The sequence below is a fragment of the Rhincodon typus genome, chromosome 15, assembly GCF_021869965.1.
Source record: "Rhincodon typus isolate 14 chromosome 15, sRhiTyp1.1, whole genome shotgun sequence".
Lineage (NCBI taxonomy): Eukaryota > Metazoa > Chordata > Chondrichthyes > Orectolobiformes > Rhincodontidae > Rhincodon > Rhincodon typus.
This window is the reverse complement of record NC_063346.1, coordinates 47,309,478-47,329,036: the sequence shown is the minus strand read 5'-3', so window position 1 is coordinate 47,329,036 and position 19,559 is coordinate 47,309,478. Positions and strand designations below refer to the sequence as shown.

The window sequence follows — 19,559 nt, the reverse complement described above, 5'->3', positions numbered from 1 at the left end:
CAACACCAAGATCCTGGGACAGGCTAGGCAGAGACAAGCACGAGAATTCCTGGAAGCATGGCACTCCACGAAGCAGGCTATTAATAAACACATTGAACTCGACCCCATATACATTCCACTACGGAGGAAACCCGGAAGTGAGGCAATCCATCGCAACGGACCCCAGAGTTTAAAAGCCAGGCGGGAAAACACACCGACGCTTCATCAGAGGCTGCATTGAGGATGTTACCAAGTACGGTAACGAAACGTCTGCGGAACAACAAACCAGCTTGGCAAGCCAACCAACCTCAAGCAGGTTATAGCAGGTGAGGACCTAGAAACTATCATTATCACTAAGGAAGCAGTACTGGGCAAGCTAATGGGGCTAAAGGTAGACAAGTTTCCTGGCCCTGATGAAATACATCCCAGGGTACTAAAAGAGGTGATGGGGGAAATAGCAAATGCACTAGTAATTATTTACCAAAATTCACTGGACTCCGGGGTGGTTCCCGCAGATTGGAAAACAGCCAATGTGACGCCACTGTTTAAGAAAGGAAGTAGACAAAAAGCAGCTTAACTTCGGTAATAGGGAAAATGCTTGAACCTATCATTAAGGAAGAAATAGCAAGACATCTGGATATAAATTGTCCCATCGGGAATACCCAGCATGGGTTCATGAAGGATAGGTCATGTTTAACTAATTTGGTGGAATTCTTTGAGTACATTACTTGCATGGTGGACAATGGGGAACCTGTGGATGTGGTGTATCTGGATTTCCAGAAGGCATTTGAAAAGGTGCCACGCCAAAGGCTGCTACATAAGATAAAGTTGCACGGTATTACAGGTAATGTATTGGCATGGATAGAGGATTGGTTGACCAGTAGAAAGCAAAGAGTAGGGGTAAATGGGTGTTTTTCTGGTTGGCGGTCAGTGGCTAGTGGTGTGCCTCAGGGATCAGTGTTGGGACCGAAATTGTTTACAATTTACATAGATGATTTGGAGTTGGGGACTAAGTGTGGTGTGTCAAAATTTACAGATGACACTAAGGTAAGTGGTAGAGCAAAGTGTGCAGAAGACACTGAAAGTCTGCAGAGGGATATAGATAGTCTAAGTGAATGGGCAAAGGTCTGGCAGATGGAGCACAATGTTGATAAGTGTGAGGTCATCCATTTTGGTAGGAATAACAGCAAAATGGACTATGTTTTAAATGATAAAAAATTGCAGCACGCTGCTGTGCAAAGGGACTTGGGTGTCCTTGTGCATGAATCGCTAAAGGTAGGATTGCAGGTGCAGCAGGTGATTAAAAAGGCAAATGGAATTTTGTCTGCCATTGCTCGAGGGATGGAGTTTAAAAACAGGGAGGCTATGCTGCAGCTGTATAGGGTCCTGGTGAGGCCACACCTGGAGTACTGTGAGCAGTTTTGCTCTCCTTACTTGAGAAGAGATATACTAGCACTGGAGAGAGTGCAGAGGAGATTCACTTGGTTGATTCCAGAGTTGAGAGGGTTGGATTATGAGGAGAGACTGAGTAGACTGGGATTATACTCATTGGAATTCAGAAGAATGAGGGGAGATCTTATAGAAACATATAAGATTATGAAGGGAATAGATAAGGTGGAGGTAGGGAGGTTGTTTCCGCTAGCAGGTGAAACTAGGACTAGAGGGCGTCGCCTCAAAATAAAGGGAAGCAGATGTAGGACTGAGGTCAGGAGGAACTTCTTCACCCAAAGGGTTGTGAATCTGTGGAATTCCCTGCCCAGTGAAGTGGTTGAAGCTACCTCACTGAATGTTTTTAAGGCAAGGCTAGAGAATTTTTGAACAGTAAAGGAATTAAGGGTTATGGTGAGTGGGCGGGTAAGTGGAGCTGAGTCTCAAGAAGATCAGCCATGATCTTATTAAATGGCGGGGCAGGCTCGAGGGGCCAGATGGCCTACTCCTGCTCCTAGTTCTTATGTTCTTATGTCCTCTGGGTGCTCCAGTTTCCTCCCACAGTCCCAAGATGTGCAGGTTAGGTGGTTTGGCCATGCTAAATTGCCCATCGCATCCAGGGATGTGTAGGTTAGGTGGGTTAGCCATTGGACTGCAGGATTACAGGAATAGGGTAGGGGGGCAGGTATGGGTGGGATGGTCTTCAGAGAGTCGGTCTGGACTCGATGAGCCGAATGGCCTGCTTCCGCACTGTAGGGACTGTATGATTCTAAGTATTATAATTTTTATCCAAAAAGTGACAACCTTTCATTGCAAAACAATAGACTTGCAAAATGTTCTGTTTATGATTTTGTTGGAAAAATGCATATGAAAAAATTTACGTTTTCTGATTATTAGCCATTGTTTCTCGGTGACAGCTTAATAATCAAGGAACATTTTTGTCTTGGTTGTAACTGTTCCTTGTTTTAAAATCAGTTTCTTCACAGGATCACCACCTCTTCTTCAAGCAGGAATCTCATCTTGGACAGTAGGAAGCATTATTAATAGCAGTGGTAGTCCCATACTTCACCCGGCTAGGAGCCTTAGTGATGGTGATATTGTTTGTTCCACTGTATCTGAAAGACTAGATTGAATTCAAGGAGGGTAAGAAGTCATATTTCAACTACCCAAAGCCCTGGTTATTCCCCACCTTGGACTATTTTGAATGGTCTGCCTACATAGCTTAGGAAGGATATATTGGCCTTGGAGTTATTTTTAAACAACCTGTTCAGACATGCGATGACACACTTTCAGAGAAGGTGGGACTTGAATCTGGATCATCCAGCTCAGAGGTGGGGATGCTATCCCTGTGCCACAATATTCTCATTTATTGGCCTTGGAGAAAGTGAAAGTGTAGTAATGTGTATGATGTCTGAGCTCCAAGAGTTAAACTACGATGAAAAATTACATAAAATAGGGTTGTATTCCTTAAAAGATCAAGGAGTGATTTGATCAATGTTTTCAAGACAATAAGGGGAAAAATTGGAGTTAATAGAGAGAAAGTATTTTCACTACTTGCAGAGCCTTAGGCTAGGGGATGTAGTCCAAAAATTACAGTCAGATCATTGAAGAGTGAAGTTAGGACACTCTTTACATACACAGGTAGTTAAGGTTTGGAACTGTCTTCTGGAAATGGTGATTTGTTACCAAGTAAAGTGTTAATTTTAAACCTGAGATGGATTCTTTCTTCACTCTTGGGACGTGGGTGTTGTTGGCTGGCCAGCAATTATTGCCCATCCCTAGTTGCCCTTGAGAAAGTGGCGGTGAGCTGCCTTCTTGAACCACTGCAGCCCACATACTGTAGGTGGACCTACAATGTCCTTGGGGAAGGAATTCCAGAATTTTCATCCAGCGACAGTGACGGAACGACAATACATTTCCAAGTCAGGATGGTGAGTGGTTTGGAGGGGAACTCACAGGTGGTGATATTCCCATGCTGCCCTTGCCCTCCAAATGGAAGTGGTTATGGGTTAGGAAGATACGGTGTAAGGATCTTCAGCTTCATCTTCAGCTTGCCTGTTAAATCTCAAGTAAATGTCTGAAAGGAAACTACACTAGTTACTAAGTTAGGTATGTCAGCTATATAACTGAAAACATTGTACCATTGAGCCGGAATCTCTGTAAAGCATTAAATATTATTATTCTTGAAGACTTTGGATACATCCTGTTTCATCTGGTACAATAAGTGCATTGTTCGCAAACTATATCAATGATTTCAATGTGGGGGCTTATTTCCATGTTTGCAGATGATACAAAACTTGCTGAAAATGTGAGGTGTGAGAAGGATGCAAAGAGATTTCAAGGGATGAGTGACTGGGCAAGAGTATAGTTGATGAATAAAATGTTGATAAGTGTGAGAATATCAGTATCAAGAAAGAAGGTCCAAAATATTTCTTAAATGGTGAGAGATTTGTAAGTGTATATGTTCAAAGGGACCTAAGTGTCTTTGTTTATAAATTACTGAAAGCTAGCATGAGGGTGCAGCAAGCAATTTGTAAAGCAAATGTTTTGTTAGATTTTATTGATGGCTGTGGTGTCGAGAGCCTGGGAGCATATTGTCAGAATAAAAGACAAGCCATTTAACACTTGGGTGAGGAGGAACATTTTCTGTCAGAGATTAGTGACTCTTTGGCATCTTTTACCCTAGAGGGCTGTGAAATTTTAGTCATTTAGCAAGTTCAATACAGAGAATGATAGATTTCTAGTCACTAATAATATCAAGGAATGTGGAGATAATCACAAACTTGATTGAGTTTCTTGAAGAGGTGACCAAAAAAAATAGATGAAGGCAGAGTGGTAGACGTTGTCTATGCAGAATTTAGAGAGTGCAGAAAAGCTTTACAATGATATTGCTGGGACTGGAGATTTGAGTTATAGGGAGAAGCTGGATACGTTGGGACTTTTTCCCCTTGGAGCGTAGACAGTTGAGGGTGATCTTATAGAGGTTTATAAAATCATGAGGGGCATAGATATGGTGAATAGCCATGGTCTTTTCCCCAAGGTAGAGGAGTCCAAAACCAGGGGGCATAGGTTTAACGTGAAAGGGAAAGATTTAGGAGGGACCTAAGGGGCAACTTTTTCACACCAGAAGGTGGTGCATACATGGAACGAGCTGCCAGAAGAAGTAGTAGAGATGGGTACAATTACAACATTTAAAAGGCATTTGCTCAGGTACATGGATTGGAAAGATTTAAAGTGATATGGGCCAAACCCAGGCAAATGGGACTAATCTAGTTTGGAAAACCTGATCAGCATGGATGAGTTGGACTAAGGGATCTGTTTCCATGCTGTATGTCTTCATGACTCAAAATGTAGGACGATGACAGTGATCAGTCATAATCTAGAAGGGCGTACATGGTCAAGGGGCTTGCTCCTGCAGCTACATTCCTAACTTGACTTCAAATGTATTAAAATGCCTTAGGTATTTTCAAGTTTCTGCTTTATCAGTATCGCCAATCCTTTCAAACATGCAAATTGTTGGAAATACCTTTGTCCTTAAAATAATTATGTGAACAAAGCTGGAAGAGTTGGAAGGATTTGAACAATTTCTGCATTGAAAAGAACTAACAACGTGATATCTTTAGTATTGAAAGTCAAAGGTTAAAGTGTGTTGTAGTTCACCTACTGTTTGTCAGATGACATTGTGGACAGAAGACAAGCTAAGTTTTTAAGAGAGATAAGAGATGTGATTTAAAACTTTCATTGCTGGACAGACTGGTTTGGAAGAGGCCCTCTGCTGAAGGTTACCTGCAACAGCCTCTGGTCTGGAGTTGTTTTTTTCCGTATACCTGGATCTGTCATTGGAAGGAAAAAAACCTCAGACAGCTTATGTGAGAAAGCTAGACTCCCTCATACTTATTCTCTTTTGAAAAGTGTGTAGAATCCTCAAATCGGGACAAGCTGAAAAAATCTTTCTCCCTTGCCACGCTGAAGCACTTAAAGCCAGAGAAAGTTTGAAATATCAGTATCTCTGACTCCCTCAAACTCTGAAAGCTACTGTTACTTCTGTTGAAAGACTAAGTCAATCTGACTTCCTATCCGAGGATTTTTCATTATTCTACAGCAGTCAGCTTTTCAACCTTATCAACAGGAAACTTGGGGAGCTATGAGAAGTCATCCCATTTTATCCATTGATTTTGGACTCTTGGCCCATGGCTGTATTTTTCCCTTTTTAAAAAAAACCTCATTTCTACAGAACTGAATTAGTTTATTTGTTTTGTGAATGTGTTTGTCTGGGATATATCTTAGTTGTTTATAGATTTTGTATTTGTTTAAACAATAAGTTTTATAATTAATTATTTTTAAGTTTATTAAATAATCTAGTGAAAGCATCTTTTGTTCTGGATAACAGTAATAAGGGAAACAAAGTGACAATTTCGGAAACTAACTAAAACATTTACACTTTTGGTATTGTTCATGGAATCGTGGAGCTTGATTACCACTGCACTCGGTCTGTTAATTGTAACGACATGCTTAGTCATAAGAGCTCATGTGCTTGAAGAGGCTGATTGTGTCAGATCCAGCAGCATCTTCTGTTGGTGAGATGAAGGCTCAGGATTCTGCTTTCAGCCTCTTCCATGTTGAATGAATCACATGACTTCCCTTCACCGCATCCAATAACAGCATCCGATCTACATTATGGTTTGCAATCCCTTTACAGGTGTAACCTTTCTTGTGTTAATTGGTATACCAATCACTCCAATATCTATTGGGTGAATCATAAACGTTGTATTTGCTTTGTGGATTGACATCATTTTCAACTATGGATTTTTCTACCTTACAGTGTCATGCTTCGGTAGAAGCTGCCCCTGAAATAGGCCGTTTTGTTATCAATTTATTTTTGGGGGGGAGAATTTCCTATCAGCCATTGCTCTATATTGTTCCCCAGTTGAGCTGTCTTAAACTGGGCATATAAATCTCTGCCTAATATTTTTCTGTATGCTGTTGCCTTTTTGTTTTCAAAAGAAAGCTGGTGATTGACATAAGTACTTTAGGTGGAATATAGACTCCCGTACCATGAAATTCTATTACTCTGCTTGAATTCAGTTTATAATAAAACAAACCTTTGTTATGTTGAAGTTGTTTTTAGGGCAATGAAAGAAAATGTCAGAATGTTTTCATGTATCCAGTTTTCACCTTTTTTCTTCTAAGAGTGTTCTTTGCCTTTCCATGTTCAGAATGCATAGTTTTGTAGCTAATGATTTCTGATTTGCAAACAGATGAGATTAGATAATGCAGGAAGATTTGTTCAGATCTTTTCAAATTAAATTGAATTTGAATTAAACAGCAGATTTTACTGGTCATGACTCGTTTGTAACAAATATTCAGACTAACCAATAATATCAAATCATAAAGTCCAAGTTTTAAAAAAATCATCTTTTTTTTATCGGGACTCATTCCTTGTTCCCTTTGATTTGACTTGAATAAATAATGGGTAATAGCAAATTTACATTGTACATAAAATAACATAGGTGGACCAGAAATTATATATTAGCAAAGTCCCATTTTAAATCATGTTAGGTTGACCAGCAAATTTGATGTTCAATGAAGCCAAATCAAATGATCAGAATTTGGTAAAAGTAAAAGGAGAAGAGCTGCTGTTCCCTGTCTTCACACCGTCAAAACTAGCAAAAATATATTTGGTTTGTGAAAGCAATTTTTTTTTCTTGGATGCTGTTAACATATTTTAGGAGTATGATTCTGCTCAGAGTTAATGAATATATTTGTTACTGCACTGTGCAATGTGCTCTAAAACACCCCAAATTTATCTTTCTTGTTACAGTAAACTGAGACACATTATTGATGAAATGGTGACAACAGAACGCGAATATGTGAAATCTCTCCGGTACATCATTGATAATTACTACCCAGAAATGGAACGTTTTGACGTTCCTCAAGATCTTCGAGGAAAACGCAATGTTATTTTTGGAAACTTGGAGAAGCTTTACAGCTTCCACAGCCAATATTTCCTGAAGGAACTGGAAAGTTGTGTTAACCACCCATTACGTGCCAGCCACTGCTTCCTCAGACACGTAAGCAAACATTCAACTTGCAATATATAATTATATGAAACTGACTAACTTTGGGCTGTTTAAAACAATAATATATAGTTCTGAAGAAGGGTCACTGGACCCAAAACGTTAATTGTGGTTTCTTTCCACAGATGCTGCCAGATCTGCTAAGATTTTCAAGCAATTTCTGTTTTTGTTTCTGATTTCCAGCATCCGCAGTTCCTTTGTTTTTTTTTCAATAATGTAGTGTTGGGTGAGTACTGAGAAACACTCAGTGAGATTAAGAACTAAATTGGCTTATTTGCACATGTGCTACCAGTTAACAATGTCTCCAACAATCCTGATATGGCAGCTGTTGAAAATTTCATTACTTATTGTCTTGGAGATCATGTGTCTTGGAATTGTGGTCGGGGAGAGCAATGGAAGCAGTCAATAGAGGTCTTACAGAAACTACAGTTTGTTTTCAGGTTGTTGAGTCAAGAATAGGTCCCTAGTTAGATGTGTTTTGGTACACATTTGGGACCTGAAAAGTGAAACTAGTAATAAAGGATTTTGGTGTCAATCAGATTTTATGTATTTGTTATATAAGAAAAATTATTTATATAAATATGGCGTGAATAAGAAGCACCCATGGGAAGTTTCAAAATGTTATATCTGATTGGTTATGTTTAGACAGTGCTATAAAAGTGATCCATGTACTTTCTGAGGATCTTGCTGGTAGTTGTTTTGTAGTTGTCAATACGTTGATGTGTGATGTCCAGTCAATCTGTGCTGTGTGAAAGACTTCTTTATTATGTGCTTTTTGTGCAGTGGACATCTTCTGTAGCATATGCTTTCTATTTATCTCTTACCTACTATCTCTTACCATTGTGTCTCCCTCAACTGATATGTTTGATTTCACTAAATTTCTTAAGCTTAGTTCTTATTGATTCATTTTTCCCTTCACAAACATCCCTGCACTCAGATTAGATGTGCTGGTTGCACGTGGCACCATGTAGTTCTGCCTGCCTGTTGCACGTGCAGTTCAGACCACTCTTGCAACTCCATGCATAATACATGATGTTTATCTGACCTTGAGCTATCAAATACTGTAGACGTGTAACCTTTTTCATTCATGGGAATGTGGGTATCAATGAGCCACATTTGTTGCCAATCCCTAGTTGCCATTAAAAAGGTTGTGGTAACCTGCCTTTTGAATCACTGTGGTCTATTACTGTAGGTAGACCTACAGTGCCATTATGGAGGGAATTACAGGATTTTGATCCAGTGACATTCAAAGACCAGTGATTTATTTCCAAGTCAGGATGGTGAGTGGCTTGGAGAGTAACTTGCAGGTGGTGGTGTTCCCATGTATCTGCTGCCCTTGTCCTTCTAGATGGTAGTGGTTGTGGATTCAGTTTGCAGTTCGAAGATTGTTATATTTAAACTTTGGTGATTAGGCAACCTTTTTGAGTTCAGCTCCTTGCTTTGTCAGGCACCCCACTTGTTGAAAATCAGAGTATGTATTTAACTGCCAACATCTATTGCAGCTTATGAACGGGACCCCTCATCACATTAATTTGGCTTCCTGATTTTGTTGCATGCCCAAAAGTGTTCTTCCTTAAATTCAGAAGGCAGTGTAATGAACAGTTCCTTCAATTATTAAACAACATATAGATATGTGCAAAAAAAAAGATACATGCACACTAGCAGGGACACAATGTAAATGTTGTGAGTTGTTAGCTAAATATACTTCCTCAGAAGATAGTGTTATGACCAGGTGAAGAGGAGGGAATTGGCTCCCCTCTTTTTCGGCTGTTCTTCATCAGCTGCAACAAATATATTTTTATTTACTATTTTAGTATATAATTATCAACATAGGAACAGGAGTAGATCATTCAGCTCCTTGAGCCTGTTCTGCCATTTACTGAGACCATAGCTGATCTGTGGCCTAACTCTATATACCTGCCTTTGGTCTATTGCTCTTAATACCTTTTTGATACCCTAGTCCTCTGGAGTATAGAAAAGATCAATATTCTGTTAGCTGCCTTGCTTATTTTCTGCACCTCCGGTACCCCACTAGTCACTGCCTACTGTTCAAAAAAAAAACTCGTATATTTCTACTCCTTGTTTCCTGCATCCATCTCAATACACCACCTCCATTCCCATGCACTTTAATTTTACACACAAATCACTTATGTGGGACTTTGTCACAAGTTTTCTGAAAGTCCAAGTAAACCACATCTGCTGGCTCCCCCTCATCAATTCTGCAAGTTACGTCCTCAAAGAATTCCTGTACATTTCTCAAGCATGGTTTCCCTTGCATAAATCTGACTCTATCCAATCCTACTGTTATTTTCCAAGAGCTCAGCTGTTAAATCTTTTATAATGGACTCTAGCATTTTCCCCACTACCGACATCAGACTGAATGGTATGTAATTCCCAGTTTTCTCTCTGCCTCCCTTCTTAATATGACCCCTCTATTTATCTATCCTCCAATGTGCAGGACCTGTTTCAGAGCCTATGGAATCTTCAAAGGTGACCACCATCGTATTCACCATTTCTAGGGCCACTTCCTTAAGTGTTTTGGGCTGTGGACCATCAGGGCCTAGGGATTTATCGGCCTTCGCTCACATATTTTTCCCCAACGCCATTTTGTTCCTAATACTGATTTCCTTCAGTTCCTCTTTCTTACTAAACCCTCTGTTCTCCAGTGTTTCTTGTATATTATTTGTGTCCTCCTTTGTGAACACAGAACAATAGTATGTATTTAGTTGGTCAACTATTTCTTTGTTTCTAATTATAAGTTCCCCTTCTTCTGACTATAAGAGACCTACAATTGTCTTCACCAATCTTTTTCTCTTGATAGATTGCATATCTCACGATGGTTACCTGGGTTTGTCAGGTAATCATGTAGCCATTTTAAGTCATTAGTGTTCTTTATATTAAAAAAATTGAGTGCATGAATGTCTCGGGTATTAAAATCAAATGATGATCATTGAAAATTAATTGTGCATTTTCACTATGGTCGTGACATTTGAACAATACAGGCAGATCTAATGTCCTAAACTGCAGTGTACAGTAGAAACATTTTTTTTATTTATTCATGGAATGTGGGCATCATTGGCTAGACCACCATTTATCACCCATCTTTAACTACCTTGAAGAAGGTGGTGGTGAGCTACTTTCATGAACTGCTGCAGCCTTTGAGGTATAGGGGCAGAATCCTGATGGGAAGGGAGTTCCAGAATTTTGATGTGACCATAGCGAAGAAATGAAGATAGAGTTCCAAGTCAGGGTGGTGTGTGCTTTGGCAGGGAACTTGCAAGTGGTATTCTCCTGCATCTGCTTTGTTTTTCTAGGGTGTAGAGACCATAGGTTTGCACGTTACTCTTGAAGGGAGCCTAGTGAGTCACTGAAGTGCATCTTGTGGATGGTACGCCCTGCTCTCATTGTGCAATGGTGGTAAAGGCAGCGAATGTTGAAGGTAGTGGGTGTGGTACCCGTCAAGCAGATGCTTTGTCCTGGATGGCGTCAACCTTCTTGAGTGTTACAGAGCTGTACCCATTCAAGGCAGATGGAGTGTTTTCTGTCTCACATACAACTTGTGCCTTGTAGATAGTGAACAGGTACCCAGGAGGCAGGGGGTTAGTTATCCTCTGCAGAATTCCTAGCCTCTGATCTGCTGTTGTAGCTACAAAATTCACATGGCTGATCCAGATCAGTTTCCAGTCAGTGGTAATCCACAAGATATTGATAGTGGGTGATTCAGCTATAGTAATACCATTGAACATCAAAGGGTAGTGGTCAGATTTTCTATCATTTATGTGGTGCCAATATTATTTGCCCTTTATCAGCCCTGCCGAGATGTTGTTAAGATCGTGCTGCATGTGAACAGAGACAGATTCGTATCTGACCTTAACATGGGAAGGAAGTTCATTGATGAAGCAGCTGAAGATGGTTGGGTCTAAAGTCAGAAGTGGGGACATTCGTTGTGATTGCACAATGTTCAGCACCATTCGTGAGCCATCAGATGCTGAATCAGTCTGTGTTGACATGCAGCAAGATCTTGGCAGGGCTGATAAAGGGCAAGTAACATTTGCACCACACAAATGCTAGAGAATCTACCCTTTGATGTTCAATGGTATTATTATAGCTGAATCACCCATCGATATTCTGTCAATTACCACTGACCAGAAACTCCTGCGTAATGACCTGAAGCTGAGATGATTGACTTCCAACAACCACAGTCATCTTCCTTTGTGCTAGGTATGACTTCAACCAGCAGAGAGTTTTCCCCTGATTCCCATTGATTCCAGTTATGCTAGAGTTCCTTGATGTCATATTCAGTCAAATATCGATGTCAAGGGTAATCACTGTCACCTCATCCTTTGAGTTTAGCTATTTTTGAGTTGTATGGACCAAGGATGTAATGAACATTAGTGAGCAGGTTATTCCTATCAAGTGCCACTTGATAATAGTGTTAACAACCCCTTCCATTACATGCCCGGGCAATTTACCACATTGTCAGATAGTTATCAGTGTTGTAGCTCCACTGGAACAGTTTGGCTAAGGGCACAGCTACTTCTGGAGTGCAAGTCTCCGCCACTGTTGCTGGAATGTTTAAGGGGCCCAAAGCCTTTGCTATATCCAGTGCCTTCATCTGATTCTTGATATCAGATGGAGTGAATTTTATTGGCTGAACAGGAGCATCTGTGATGTTGGAGACCTCCAAAAGGAAACTGAGATGAATCAACCGCTTGTGCTTAGTCCTTTGCACTGATGTGCTGGGCCTTCCCTATTGTTGAGTACGGGAATATATGTGTAATCTCACCTCCTGTCAGTTGTTTAATCGTCCACCAGCATGCTTTGGATGTGGCAAGAGTGTAGAGCTTAGACATGATCCATTGTCGTGGGACTGCTTAGTCTTGTGTATCAATTGCTGCTTCTAATGTTTTGAACACAAGTTGTACCTCCATAATCTGACTGTTTTGGGACTGTGTTGGAGAATTTGCTAAACCACATGAGGTCACATGTCAGGGTCAACATGGGGTCTTTAGGCACCTTCTCCCATGTCCTTATCCCAGCCCCTCCACATAGTCCGCTGTTACACACAATCCACTGATAGTCCCTATTAGTAGCTATTCATTCTGCTAGGCTGATCGTTATCCATTCCTTTGTCTGTCCAACTGTTCTTCTCTCTCTTTGGTCTCCACCTCCACCTATCATTTACTCCCTAACCCCTCCCTCCACCCTTCTGCATAAAAAAAAACAACTTTTTCCTAGCTACCATCAGTTTTCAGAAAGGATCACTGGACCCGACATGTTAACTCTCATTTCTCTATATGGATGCTACCAAACATGCCGAGCTTCTACAGCAATTTCTGTTTTTGTTTCTGATTCCCAACATGCACAATTCTTTCGGTTTTTATTTGGGTTTTTTGTTAATTTGCTTGTGGAATGTGGGCATCACTGGCTGGCCAGCATTTATTGCCTGTCCCTGGTTGCCCTTGAGAAGGTGGTGGTGAGCTGCCTTCTTGAATTGCTGCAGGCCATGTCCTGTAGGTAGATCTACAATGCCATTAGGGAGGAAATTCCAGGATTTTGATTCAGTGACAGTGAAGGAACAACGGTACATTTCCAAGTCAGGATGGTGAGTGGCTTGGAGGAGAACTTGCAAGTGGTGGTGTTCTCATGTATCTGCTGCCATTGTTCTTCCAGATGGAAGTGGTCAAGGTTTTGGAAGATGCTGTCTAAGGAATTTCTGCAGTGCGTCTTGTAGACAACACACTGCTCTACTGAGCATGCGACTGAATGTGTGTTTTTAAACCATTCTTTCCTCTACTTGCATCACTCTTATATTCTGAAAGGATTGATTCATACAAAGGCATTTCCCTTATACAAACTTCTGATAATAATCCTCCATGGTCTGTTCAGCCATGGGGTTATTGCACTTGTAGAGAGCTAATGGCCTTTCACTTTGTCAATCTTCCTGAGCCAATCTTGTAGCTTGATTTCTCTAATATGTTTTGGTATTTCTTTGATTAGTTTCTCTTATTTCATGTCTTGCGATATGACCTCCTGCATCTTCCATTCATTCCAGGTATCAAATCTGTGACCAACGAATGTATTTATCAAAGGAAATTCTGCCTGCAACTTCAGTCTCATCATCATCATCATCAGTGGCTTCTTCATTTTTACTTTCAGACTCATGTATCATTTGCACAATCGCTTCATCAGTCAGTTGATTCACAACATCAAACATTTGTCCGATCCTGTTAGTCTTCCTCTCTCAATATCATTATTTACCTTGAGCAGTACATGACTGAATATACTGTTGTCTTACTCAGCATCTTGACAATAATTTGTTTGTTTTGATTCAGCCTGAATCAAATGAAGTCAGTCTTCTCAGCTACATCAGGACTGTCCTTAAATATGAAAGCTGGCCACTCATTCTTCAAAGTGATTGGAGTCACTTTTTTCAGGGCATGATCTCATATCCAGATCACATCCGTGAGGTTTAATTTGTTCCAAAATGTGATTGCAGACCTCTGGCCAAAACCAATTGGTGCATAAATTGGTACCTGTACTTATACGTAAGGGATCGTAGGTTACCTTGGGGTAAATGCACTCCATCACATTATGTTTAACAAGCAATGGCTTTACGGTTACATGAGGACCATGGTGCATTTATTTTTTTTAATTCCAAAGAGACGTCATAACTGTTACATAGTCAGGCTGTCTGATAACTTTCATTTGTTTTGTAATGAAAGGTGATACAAATACAGACAAAATAATACATTCTAATTGATATCTTTACAGCATGACCAGTTTGGCATGTATGCACTGTACAGCAAGAACAAGCCCAAATCTGATGCTCTGCTAGCCAGCCATGGAAACATATTTTTCAAGGTAAGCATTTCACATGATCCACAACATTTTTTCATTTAAACTGGACTTAGAAAACCACTACAAAGAATTATATTAACCAGTTTTCTACTTTAATGTCAGTGGAGTTGACCGTGATCTGTTGGAATTTGTCAATTTAAAAAGTCATGTTTGATGATGTTGCACTTATGGCAAAGGCTTTGAAATTTAGTTATTTGCCTTTTTCTCTCTCTTTTAGTAGACATTGACGTTGTTTTGTTATACTGCAGCTTCCTTGAAATAAATGATTTGTTTGATGTCTTCTCAACATATAGTTGACTTCTGCTTTTGTTATTTTAGCACAAGCAACTACAGCTGGGTGATAAAATGAATCTTGCTTCTTACCTGTTGAAACCAATTCAACGGATGAGCAAATATGCCCTGTTATTGAAAGACTTGATCAAAGAATGCAGTGAAATTCAGGAGCAAGAGCTTAACTACCTCAGAGCAGCAGAAGAGATGGTTAAATTTCAGCTTCAACATGGTAATGACTTGCTGGCTATGGATGCTATTAGGAATTGTGATGTAAGTCCACATTGATGCTTTGATTTCTTTGAAAATGGTACAAATGGAGTAAATTGTGACTATTCATACTTAAGAGAGATTTTTATAAAGTTGCAGATGAAAGACTGTTGAATAAAAGTCAAAATTACCCAGATTGGAATAGGAGCTAGGTAGGGGAGCTGAATTTAGGCCAATACTCAGAAAATGGTATTTAGGCATTTATTGAGAGGGGTTGAAGATAGAAACATTGGAATCATCCATGAATGATGGTAGGGCTACATCTGGACTACAATGTGCAATATTGAGCTGTCTGGTAGAAGGGATATAAAAACCTTGAGTGGTCAACCTAGATTCACCAGGATGACATCAGGAATTTAGAATGGCTCAAACAACTAAAGCTGTATTATCTCAAACTAAGATTGAAGAGAATAATTGATGAAGGCATTCTGAATAGTAAATGATCAACAAGGTTGCTGTAAATAGATTTTTCTACTTGTAGATAAGTCAGTAGTCACAAGGGATATAGTTTCAGATTGGGGCAGTGAGGTGTGAAGAAGTGATATCCCACGGTCATCAGTGTTACAGCTTAATGTGTTTCTAATGTATATAAGGATATGAAAACTAGGTGTAAAACAGTCAGATTTATTGATTAACAAGACTATGGAAAGCAGTAGAAAACAAGGAAGCTGCAAAAGAGATTCCAATCAGCTAGGACAATTGAACTGACGTGAAGTAAGTTAAATTTAAATATTATACATTGGCCAAAAAGAAGTAAAAAATATAAATTTAATAAACAAAGTTTTGAAAAGAGCCTTGAATATATAAAGTGCTTTATTTTTGATGTGGAAAGCATTTAAATAGTTCATTGAACTCTTAAGAAACTATCTGTAGAAGTTAGGCTGACTTTACAATGCATTGATCAAACTACATAAAAACATCATTTGAAAGGGTACAGAGAAGAGCAGCAAAACCTGTTTTCAAGTGTTAAACAGTGATTGAAAAAGCTTTAGCTTTGCATTTCAGAAAGAAGAAGCATGTCCTCATTAAAGTACATAAGATATTAATTATTATGGAAGGGATTGGCTAATAAACTAAAAACAGAGAGTAGGAAATGGGTCATTGGTAGGCTGTGACTAGTATATAAACATAAACAATATAAATCAATTATTTGGATATGGGGAACAAATGTAATATTTCCAAATTAGATGATGATACAAAGCTGAGTCGGAGTGAATGTCTGTATGTGTGTGTGTGTGCAGGGGTCACAGTGGTTAGAGGCATCTAAACCTATTGTGGCCCTTAAATGGCCAATTAATAGCAATTTGAATGCCTCATCCTACCCCTGCCACTGTCTCCTTAGAAGGTGACACCCACGCTTTGTAGATAATCTGGCAGGAGCTGGTGTCAGGCAAAAAGGGAGGGAACATTCTTTGAGGGTCTCCAGTGCCTATGAGTCGCATCACTATCCCCACTCCACAGGTCATAAGCCCTTCCTGCCCTCCATCCAACCTCTGAAGCCCTACTGCTTCATTGGGACTTGCTACTCAAGACCCACTGAAACCTATAATTTGCCTGAAGTCCAACCTCCATTATTCTTCTTTCTTTGGAGACTATCTGTAATGCCTGCACTAGCCACCGATCAGACCTGACACTATTGGGACTACAGCTTTTGGCCTATCAAATTGACTGCTGCTGTCTTAAGGCAGGGCTTCCTCTCCAGATCAGGGCTCTCTTACTGTTATCAAACTTATCCTGTTATCAACCTGCTGAATATTAGTGGCTGCAGGGCAGGCTGTATTAGTGGGATGGCGATACCCAAGTACAATTCAGGTTGTTGGGCAGGAAACTCTGCTAAATTACAATTTCCAGCACACAGTGCTCTGATTCATTTATTGCATACTGTGAATGATTCGATGAATGGAAATGCACTGCATAGCTCATTCATCTTATGCTATGACAGTTGGATACATTCCTCATCCTTAACTACAACATCTGTATCAGTTTTGTGAACATGGAACCACAAAAAGCATTATGCAAAATAACACAATATTTTGCACCTTCTTTCAGGCAGTAAGCAATGCACGAATTTCCCTTGTAATTAATACAAAATAGTGGTGGACTTGAGAGGTACAAATGGCATGAACCCAGCACTATGATTATTCCCTAAAACCATTCTTCGGTATCCATCTTCTATAATCATGCAACTTGTGGAAAGTAGGTGGCACAGTAAATTTGTACATTGTTATTTTACCTGAGGTCTGGATTCTAATCCATTCCAGATTATGCTGCTCCTTCAGATAACTCCAAGTTAAGTGAATGTTAATCGTTTGAATCCAGTGTCTAATGGAAGTGGGACTACAGAAAGAAACTATACAAAATTTATGCAAGAAATCCCAAGGATGTTTTATGAGTAGTTTAAAACGTATTGTAAGTAGGGAAGGAATGCTCTTCAAGGTCTGGAAATTAAAATGTACTGATGATAGTATAACGAGGTTGTTTTACTCTGCATCTGGCTTTATCAGCAATAGTTAAAAAGATTCCCAAAATTTCAAACTGGTTCCATTCATTAGCAGTAGCAATTCACACTGCTGATCACAGAAATTCATGCATATATTTAAATTAACTGATGTGTGTGTTATGCTTCAATTTAATGTGAAGACTGTATTCTGGTTGAACATCTTAAGTAGTTCTTCACCTCTTCAATATTTCAGTGTTTAATGAACTTTAAAAGGGAATTCCTAATATAATGATGTATGATGAAAAAAATGTAGCACCTTTCACAATGTCATAACCTTCCCACTACTTCACAGACAATAAAGTACTTTTGAAGTATATTTGCATCAGTTGGTTAGATGGCTAAAATATAGTGCAGAAGAACACCAGCAGCGTGCGTTGAATCCCTATACTTAAAGTAGTTCTTAGAGTTTGTTTTCTTGCCTTGGTTGCCTTGCCTGTAGAGATATCAGGGCTGAAGCTATGTTTATCAACCATTGGGCAACAAGGACTCTACATAGAAGGCAAGAATGGCTATTTAGGAATCTCAGTAAGTATTCAAACCTTTTAAGGCGTATGTTTTCATCAGTGTCCATTAATACTGTAAGTATTATTAGAAATGTGAATGGAAAACTATTCTTTTTCCAGTATTATTTCATGTTAAATCTGTTAGGTCTTGTGATAGTTAACAAGCAATGAAATTTGATCTTGGGAAACTAAGAACTGAAAAGAACAGCAAACTAAGAGACTATTTCCACAAAAAAGTATACATGTTTAGACATTAAAAATATTTTGAAATAATCTGGTTACAGGAAACTGATGACTTGGCACTGCAAGTAATTTATTTACATCGTATCAAAACAGGTGAACTTGAAGGAGCAAGGTCAATTGGTTCGTCAAGATGAGTTCATTATCTGGTTTGGGCGCAAGAAATACCAGCGACATGTTTTTCTGTTTGAAGACCTCATTCTTTTCAGCAAACCCAAGCGGATTGATGGTGGATTTGATGTCTATATCTACAAACATTCCTTTAAAGTAAGAAAATGAATATATTTCTTACATATAAATGCAGTTCGTTACAAATGTGGGGTTTATAAGGTTATTAAATGTTAAGACAATTAGCTTTGGTTTATATTATAGTTTGGGATGGTATCCTTAAATTTCTTTATCCTAAGGGCATCCTGTATCTTTAAATTTTTGGTAAATGGAGAAGGTTATGTGACATATGGTGGACCATTTCTGACAGCAAACCTGGATGATAAAATGATGAAAAATTAAAGAGAGTCTCTAATTATATTCCTGAGATGGAAGTGCTGGATGTTTCCACCTGGGGACAATGGCAGCTGTTCCGAGTTCACAGTGAGAAGACCCTAAGTCTTCTAAGACCTAGAAAGGTGTTTTTATATCAAGTTGTAGTGGAATCTGTCCCTTTTCACAGATGAAAAGGACTGGCGATCCGAGATAGTTGTTTAACACTTCTGATTGGATTCAAGGTGAAAGTGTTTTCTTGTTGCCATGAAAAGGAGTGTCGAGAAAATGATTTTGAAATCAGACTGCAGGTTTCTTTATCAACTCAGACATATTGCAAATGTAAAAGCCAATTCTGTATAATCTGTAGCTGATTGAGAGTTGGACGGCAAAAGAATAACGTTATCCCCACCTGCCCTAAAACAGGGAAAATGCTGACTGTTATTTATCACGTGTAATATGGGTGGTAGCTCATGCTCAATTTGAAAATGGAGGCTGTGAGAAGTTGGAATTAACCCATGCTGAAAGGTTTGGTTGGCTGGAGTTAAGGAGAGAATCCTGGGAAGTCTCTTGTAGTGGAATGTAGAATTGGAAAAGGAAAAGAACAGAAGCAAACCCTTGAACGCTGTGAAAGATTTTGGATTGCTTTTAGGAGATTGGACGTCTATGTAAGAGACTAGGTAATGCAACAAAATTGGGGTTTTCAGTTGTCATCAAAATTAGAAAGAGCAAACTCTGTTCAGTAGTTTAAAGCTACTGGCAGTAAGTTAGTGATGTTGTACAACAACAATGTCCTGTTTCCTAATAATTTTAATGGAAATTGAAAACCTTTCTCAAAACAATTTCTTTTTTTGGATGAATATAGGTTATCAACAGCAACAAAAATAGAAATTGCTGGAAAAGCTCAGCAGGTCTGCCAGCATCTGTGGAGAGATGGAGGAAGGGTCATTC

At 39.3% G+C, this 19,559-nt stretch overlaps 1 protein-coding gene across 2 annotated transcripts in view; it reads left to right on the top strand.

Annotated features, from left to right (window-relative positions):
- plekhg4 (pleckstrin homology domain containing, family G (with RhoGef domain) member 4) overlaps window positions 1–19,559 on the top strand; it is a 182,805-nt gene that overhangs the window by 149,295 nt on the left and 13,951 nt on the right. For both annotated transcript variants that reach the window (XM_048606077.1, XM_048606076.1), the window contains exons 15-18: window positions 7,229–7,478; window positions 14,259–14,348; window positions 14,664–14,888; window positions 18,225–18,395. In XM_048606077.1, the coding sequence (XP_048462034.1) occupies window positions 7,229–7,478; window positions 14,259–14,348; window positions 14,664–14,888; window positions 18,225–18,395 (736 nt within the window). The remainder of the gene's footprint in view (window positions 1–7,228; window positions 7,479–14,258; window positions 14,349–14,663; window positions 14,889–18,224; window positions 18,396–19,559) is intronic.